Raw genomic sequence first — 8,690 nt, 5'->3', positions numbered from 1 at the left:
GTTTTAGTGCAATTATCCAATTTATGTCGATAGGTCACCAAGCTAGGGTTTTTAGGTCGCGGAACACATTCTTGTTGCCATTTAAAGCAGGATTAGCTATCGGGAAATGAGCTTGCTGTTGACCGTAGGATTTAGGGTCTGGTCAATCAACGACAGCGATTTCGTCTCCGGATGGAGGGAGGTAGTTTCTTAGGCCTGCTGATTCTGGTATTACTCATTCTTTTTGATCTTCCCCTGTTTCACATGCGAACTCTAATTCTTTGAGGCACAGAAATTAAAAAAAGTTAGTTTTTTTTTGTTGGTTTTGTTTCTTAATGGTCACTTGTATTTGGGAGGAGGAGGAAAAAGAAAGGAAAATAGTGATTCTTTTACCCTTTTTAGTGAGTGTATTTGGGAGGAGGAGGAAAAATGAAAGGAAAAGAGTGATTCTTTTACCCTTTTTAGTATTAGAGGGTGCGTAAGATTATTTGAATCCTTCTTCAGTTAGATGTTACTGGTTCTCAGCGGTGATGTTGAGTAAAAATTTTCTGTAGGTTGAATTTTTTTAATTTCTTCTTAAGACTATTGTTTAAGTATGCTATGCTGCGAGGCCAGAAGTTGGTACTTGACCACAGATATATTTTTTTTGCTTCGTGAACACGTATATTCAGCTAGTTTGTTTATTATCTTGTCGTTATGGTGTCAGTTAGGGTCTACTAAGCACAACAACTATTATGTCCATGCCACCCTTCTTACTTTGTATGTATCGAAAAGCTTGTATCTTTTGCCAGAGTGCTGCTTGTTGGTATTGATGGAATACTGTATTCGATGGTTTGAACTGACTGACTGGGATTTATGTGCTACCTATTGTTCTGTTAACTAATAGCTGCTCTTACAGACAGCCTACCACTATTACGTTTTACTACTCTTAGAGACAGTCTACTGATAGCTAGAGTAAGGGAGTTAATTGGTTTGGTTTCAGTTAACCCGTTCTGTTCACGATGTGATAGGTAGGAACCAGAATCAACTGATGATTAATTACTTACAAAATTGAAACTGTTTAATAATCGGTTTCGGTTAACTGGTTCTTGTACGGTTCCGGTTAAATGAGATGATCGTCTAATAAAAAACTAGCATCAATGTCCTGTTTCTAATTCAAATAAGGCCAAAACTTACTAAACTCTGTTTAAATTTGTAATATAAATTCACATGCTCATTAAACTAGAGTTAACATCATAATTAATACATTCATTCACTGCGATAACTTAAAATAAGATCAAACAACAAACCTCACACGAAGAACAAATGAAGTAAGAAGCAGAGAATGAAGGAAAGAAAACAGAGTAACTCTTACAGAAATTGTAATGAGACAGTTAACTGAATAACTGATTCGTGTCCCTGAACTCTCTCATTCTTGGATTATCTGTAGAGAGAGATGAAACTGAATCCTTATACTTTGGGGACCTGAATCCTTATACTTTGGGGACCAACTGCACGCTTATGTGAGTGTCTCTGTGAAAAGAGGAACAAAAAAAATGTGATGAAAAGAGAGAGAACTTTTCTCTTTGATATGTAAAAAGAGAAATGAATGAGAGGGAGGGGAGTTGTGGATTAATCAAGTATTGGAGAAGTCAAAATGAGGAGAAACCGAAGACCCTGACCCGAAACCCTTGTTTGCTTAGTGTTTTCAGAAACACAAACTAATACGACGGCAGCAAATATGAGAGAAGAGAACCTAATATGACGTCATATTGAAAGGAGGGAAGAGACGTTTTAGGTTTAAGGTTGGTTTACACATCATTTTGTTTGGCTCAAAAGGTATATTTGGTTCGGTTTAAACAACATTTGGTTTAACGGTTTCTAATCTGTTTGAAGCTGCCAGTTAAACGGTTCAGAACCAAACCAAACTGTTTATTATACGGTCTTATTTTTTTTGGTTAAAACCAGAACTGAACCGATTATTAATTGGTTTGCGGGTTCCAATTTAAATGGTTCAATTCGGGTTCGGTAAACGGCTTTGGCTTGGTTTTGGCATTCATAAGCTGGAGTGTGGTTTGTACTGTCAGGATTTCAAGTTTCCTTCCTAGAATTACAAATTAAAACACAAGTCAATTAAGGGATTCTTTAACCATTGAGGTTGTTTGCTTGTATGTTGTTAAGTGTACCGTGAGGAGAAGTCTTGGTCCATGTTAAATCGTGAGAGAGGGGAATTTGATGTTGAATTGCTTTTAGTCTTTGTTATTTGGTTATTTATTTTATCTTTGTTTGTAATTAGAATTTGACTTAGTAGGTTTCATAATGCAATATGTGTAGTGAGACTAGACCACGATGGAACTATTGAATCCTATCATGGCCTAGGCTTTACTATCACCTTTTCTCCCGTCGTCTCTCTCTCTCTCTCTCTCTTGTTGATGATTGTGCCCTTTGTTACTATTGTTCCTCCTGCTCATTGTGCCCTGGCTTGTTGGTTGTCCGGACTGGAAATTTACTTACAAATTCTGTGATCTGATCATCATTAAAATGCCTACAGCAATTGTTTGGTGGTGATGGTGGATCGTGCTACACATGGTCCCCTTCTGAGCTTCCCATGCTTCATGAAGGCAACATCGGAGCAGCAGAGCTTACCCTTGAGAGGGATGGCTTCGCCCTTCCTGGTAACTCTGATTCCGTGAAGGTAGCTTATGTTATTCAAGGATTTGGTAGGGTGGGAATCGGCTCCTGAATCTGAGGAGAAGGTGTTCGTGATTAGGAAGGGCTATTCACTTGCCCTCCCTTTCGGTGTCGTGACCTGGTGGTTCAACGACTAGGACGATGAACTCGTCGGTCTGTTCCTAGGTGATACCTCTAAATCCTGCAAAAGGGTTGAGTTCACCGACTTCTATATCACTTGTTCTGTTTATGGGAGGTTGAGGACAACCTATCATATTACTTTTAATCCCTTATCCCTACAACAACTTCAACAACACAGACTTATCCCAGCTAAATGGGGTAGGCTACATTGATCCTTACCCTCCAATCAAGTGAATCAACTCTATTCGAGATCTTACTTGATACAAGGTCTAAGCTATGCATGTCTTTCCTCACCACTTCTCCTAAGGTCATTTTAGGTCTGCCCCCGACTCTTTTAGTTCCTTCAATCTGAATCAAATCACTCCTATGTACTAGGGCATCCAAAGGCCTCCATTGAACATGGCCATGCCACCTCAAACGACTTTCTTGTAGCTTATCATGTATTGGAGCTACTACCAAATCAGCTCTAAGATAATCATTCCTTACTATATCCTTCATAGTTTTGCCTCTCATGCTTCTCAACATCCTCATCTCCGCTACATTGATTTTATCTATATGATGCTTCTTAATTGCCCAACATTCCACACCATACATCATAGACGGTCGTATGACTGTCCTATAAAATTTTCCTTTACGTTCTACAGGAATTTGCCGATCACACTACACTTCAGACACACCTCTCCATTTCATCCATCCTATTTTAATTCTCTGTGAAACATCATCCTCTATATCACTTTCTTTATTTGTGATTGAGCCCAGATACCTAAATTAACCACTTTGTGGAATCTCCCTCTTGTCAATTTTCACAACTTCATTATCCGTCGTAGCATAGCTAAAGTTACACACTTGCACACCATATACTGTCTCTTCATTCTACTTATCTTAAAACCTTCTGATTCCAAGGTTGATCTCCATAACCCCAACTTGGCATTAATCCCTACTTTTGTCTCATTCACCAAAACAATATCATCAGCAAAAAGCATAACAACTAAAACAAAATGGGGTTGGCTACATGGATCCTTACCCTCTAATCAGTTCAATTTAAGGTTATACTTGATACAAGGCAAGCTATGCATGTCTTTCCTCATCTTTAATGTCTCCGGTTAATTCATTCGTGATAAGTGCAAACAAATAAGGGCTTACAATTGGGAATTCACTACCTTGACCCCTTACAATTCTTACACTTGTCACCACACCATTATACATATCTTTAATTATGTCCACATATTTACTTGAAACACTTCTTTTATATAGTACTTGTAGGGACTCTGTCATAAGCTTTTTCTAGGTCAATAAGGACCATATGGAGATCCTTCCTGCAATCTCTAAATCTTTCCATGAGTCTCCTAAGTAAAGAGCTTTTGTCGTGGATCTTCCTAGCAAAAATTCGAATTGGTTCTCCGTAATAGTAGTTTCTTGTCTTAGGTGGGTTTTAATAACTCTCTCCCATAATTTCATAGTATGACTCATTAGTTTTATGCCTTAATAGTTATTGTAGCTCTAAATGTCACCTTTTTTTTTGTAAATCATAACCATAATGCTTCTCCTCCATTCATCTTGCATTTTCCTTGTGCTCATAATCTTATTAAACAACTTGGGTAGCCAAGATAAACCACAGATTCCTAAGCTCTTCCACACCTCTACTGTGACCTCATCTAGGTCTTGTGCCTTGCCTATTTTCATCCTCCTTGAAGCTTCTTTTACTTTAGACACCCTAATTTTCCGTATATATCTACGATATGTGCTGTCTTGATGGGTAATGCAGTCTTCCGGAACACAATTACTCGAAGTGTCTTCATTTAGTAGGTTGTGGAAATAACCGTCCCATTTCTTAATGTCCTCATTCCTTATTAGTACTTTACCATCTTCACTTTTAATACATCTAACATGGTCGCCTCTGTGCTCAAATTGTTATAAAGATCTTCATATTTCTTTGTCCTCACTTTTCCCACAATCTTCTCTTGACAAATTTATACCTTTGTAGATCCTCTACATCCTTAGTCCTTTGCTATGTTTAAAACTAGCTTTCCTAGTCTTAATTGCTGCTTGAATCTCATCATCCCACCACCATGTCTCTCTAGCGGAATGACGTTTTCCTTTCGATTTGCCTAGGACATCTTTAGCAACCTTCTTAATACAAGTAGTCATCTCATCCCACATTGTATTAGTGTCTCCCTCAAAGTCCCACTTTCCTTGTTTGACCACTTTATCAATAAATGATTTCAAAGTATTTCCTTTTAAGCTCCACCACCTTATCCTAGAGCAAATAAGCTCACCTTTCTTATAATACTGTGTAGTGAGGCACATATCCATGACCATATCTATTTCGTGTGGTTAGGCTCTCCCCTGGTATAACCTTACAGTCCTTACATAACAAGCTATCAGACCTTCTAGTTAGGAAGAAATCTATTTGGCTACTATGATGCCCACTTTTGAAGGTGACTAATTGCTTCTCTCTCTTTTCAAAGTAAGTGTTTACAATGGATAAATCATAAGCGACAGCAAAATCTAAGACTGAGATCCCCTCATTGCTTTCTCCACCATATCCTGCATGTACACCTTCACAGCCTCTACAGTCTTTCCCAACATGTCCATTCAAATTACCCCCTATATTAATCTTTTCTCCTTGACTAAAGCCTTACACTAATCCATCCGTATGTTCCCAAAGTTGTAACTTACTAATTTTAATTTGAAATTTTTAACATGCACCACATCATTCTTTAAATCTTTATCCACTACTATGGCCATTCCACTTCTGTTACTTTTATTCCTTGTATACTAAAGTTTAAAATCGTCCAACTCCTTTAGCTTTTTTACCCTTCAATCTAGTCTCTTGAATACAAGCTATGTTAATCCTTCTTCTCATAACATCTATCAATTCCAGACTCCTACTTGTTAAAGATCCAATGTTCTAAGATTCTAATCTAATCCTATGCTTTTGGACTAGCTTCTTTACCCGCACTCGTCTACGGTGCGAAACACTTGCCTACTTATCACCACATTTGGGTGTCGATGCGGTACGTAGTTTAGAGGGGACACCCTAGCTAACCCTTGCTCACTTTTCACTACACTTGGGTCATAGTGTAGCTTGTTGCTTATTTTTTCGGGGGATGCCCTAGCATAACGTTTATAATATATAAGGTTGTAGAATCCATGTAAAAGGGTTCAGCTAGGGTTTTTTTTCCGGTGCCAACTGCCAACCTGACACACCAACCCTCCTCCTTCATCCAGGCTTGGGACCGGTAGAAAACACTGGCCGAGTTAATCCCTTATCCCCCGATTTCCATTATTACACCTCCCCTTTATTTTTATTCTGTTTTGTCATCTATTTTGTTTTGCTTCCAAGTTTGCCCCCAATAAATCCTGTTTCTCCTCTTGTCCATTCCCGTATTTCACTATCAAATAGCTCCTTGAAAATTCTGGTTTATTACAATTTTGCCGCTCTTCCCTTGTAATTTTGGTATTTGGTATCTGGGTTGGCCAATAGTGATTCCAAATAGGGTTTTGCCACCCCTCTGTTTCTTTTGATATAATTACAGTTCTGCCACTCCCCCCCCCCCCCCCCCTTTGAACACTCGGTTTATTTACAATTCTGCCATTACATTTGTTCTCTTGGCAGATTGCAACCTCCAGGGAAAGAAAAATTTAGTTAATTTCAACTAATTGTGATCAAAATTTCAAACAATTTGTACTTGCCATTCACTGGTTCTTGTGCTCTGGACTATCAGTAGTAAGGAATCCATCAAAAAGGAAAGAGTATCAGTAATAGGGTGGGATGTTCTACTGTTTGTGGACATATTTTACTAACAACATTGCAACTTTAAGATGTGGAGTGTGGTATTTATGCACATATTGTTGACAGATTTGCAAGCTTTGACGTGGAGACATGCTTGTGTGATCTGTATAACTTTTTTTTTTTTTAAAATTGTTGTAGGGATGCACCCATGGATAATGATGACAATGATTTCAAAAGCCAAAGTTTTCAGTTAGCTGGTGAAGATAACTCCAAATTTCTCCCAGGGTTACGCTCATATGGTCTTCCTAAATTTGACCTGGATGACAATCTTCAGGTCCACTTAAGGTTTGATAATTTGGTTGAAACAGAGGTTTTACTCGGTATCCAGAGCCACGAAGACAACCAGTGGATTGAGGAATTCTCACGGGAGGATAGTGCAATAGAGTTCAGTTCAGGTGCTGCTGAATCGTGCTCCATTTCAAGGCATAACAATGTTTGGTCTGAGGCCACTTCCTCAGAGTCGGTGGAGATGCTATTGAAATCTGTTGGACAAGATGTGATGATCACTGGACATACTAATAATGAGTCAGGTACTTGTGATGGAGTAGGTACGTTAACCAAGCAAATGGAACCCCATTTAAACCAAGAGGGTTCCATACCATCTATGCTAATGGATGGTCCAGATGTCAGCTGTACATTACCACCTGAAAGGTGTCATGAGAGCTTTTCCAGGGTTGACGAGTGTTCCAACCCAAAGCTTTTTGAGACTGGAACTACACTTCAAACAGACAATGATGAAAAACCTGAGACTGGTAGTTCAAGAGACCTGAGTCCAGTTGTTGTTGGTGAAAACTGGGGTCTATCAATGAGTGAGGGAAATCTACTAATTGATGCAATAAATGGAGATTCAAATAAGAGGGATGATGTTTCTTTGGTTGATGGAGCTGTGGAAAACAAAGTTAAGAACATTTCTGCTGCTTCTGAGGGTATGCAAGTTGAGCACTCAGCCACCATCATGCAGAACTGTGCAGAACAACAGCAGGTAACTGAAGGATGTAATGAGGTTATTACTTATGAACGTCCTGATTGTTTGCAAAATGATAATAGTGAGCAAGTGCATGAACTTGCGGTTCCGAGCCATGAGCCTCTGATGGATGATCATAACAATGAAGAAAATAAAGCTGAAACTTGTGCCAATGTTGTCGATAGCCCCTCCAAGTTGGCACTAAATGAGGATTCTGCCATGCCTGTTCCGGAAGGATGCAGCAAGGATGAATGTTCTGATCAGCCACTTAACGTTAGTGAAAGACAAATGGTGGTTTTGTCCAAAGATACTGAGATGGATGATAAATCTGTGGGAGATGAACATGGGGAATCATTTGGAGTGCTGGAAGGAGAGATTAATTTTGTAGGACAAGCCGTTGAGGTCAGCAACAGCAATATAGTAATTCAATCAAGCACAGTACTAAAGATAGATTCTCTAGGACAGTTGTCACAGGGAGAGGGCAGTGCACTATGTTTTGACAAGCAAAAGGATTCGTTAACAGGTGATGGTCACCAGTTGGAATCTGGGGTTTCAGTTGGTAATTTAGAGACAACTTTCTCAATAAATGAAGACAGTAAAATTCTTAAAGGCCAGCGTGACACAAGCAGCATTAATCATTTTGAAAATATTTCTAGTTCGACAATGGAGCTTTGTTCCTCAACTAACATATTAGGTGAAAGCCTAGCAACTGAAAATATTAAAGATGGTCATGTTGGTTCAAGAGTCTGTGGAGATGATCATTCTGCCAATGATCCCCTCTCATCTTCCATGCAGCAGGTTGAATCCATGCAAACGTATGAAAGTAGCTTAGTTATTGAACCTAGTGTTGTTAGTGATAGTCAGCCAGATTTGTCTGTTATTGAAAGGGAGAAAGTGGTACAGATTTGTGAAAGTAGTTTAGTTTCTGAGCCCAATGAGGTTAATATCCTTGAAAAGGAAAATGTAAGGACGCATTCTAATTCCAGTAATGTGGAAAAAGAGACAAATGGTTTTCTTGTTGATTCGAAGGGGGATGCATCCTTGTCCCAAGGCCAAGAGGTGGTTGTTCAAGTATCAGCCTCTGACCGGGGTGTCAGTGATGAGTCAGGTATGTTGTGAAACCATATTTTGGGATGTGCAACTTCATAACTTGACAAGCTC

General features: G+C 39.0%; 1 protein-coding gene across 4 annotated transcripts in view; it reads left to right on the top strand.

The window, feature by feature from the left end:
* LOC122648475 overlaps positions 1 to 8,690 on the top strand; it is a 28,005-nt gene continuing 19,315 nt past the window's right edge. For 2 of the 4 annotated variants that reach the window (XM_043841677.1, XM_043841678.1), the window contains exons 1-2: positions 6 to 207; positions 6,704 to 8,637. In XM_043841677.1, coding sequence (XP_043697612.1) covers positions 6,714 to 8,637 — 1,924 coding nt within the window. In that variant the 5' untranslated portion in view covers positions 6 to 207; positions 6,704 to 6,713. Of the gene's footprint in view, positions 208 to 6,703; positions 8,638 to 8,690 lie in introns of all 4 variants that reach the window. The other 2 variants (XM_043841680.1, XM_043841679.1) reach the window with 2 other exon arrangements.

Source organism: Telopea speciosissima, chromosome 1 (genome assembly GCF_018873765.1).
Source record: "Telopea speciosissima isolate NSW1024214 ecotype Mountain lineage chromosome 1, Tspe_v1, whole genome shotgun sequence".
Lineage (NCBI taxonomy): Eukaryota > Viridiplantae > Streptophyta > Magnoliopsida > Proteales > Proteaceae > Telopea > Telopea speciosissima.
Note: the sequence above shows the minus strand (reverse complement) of the source record. Positions and strands in the feature narration are given on the sequence as shown.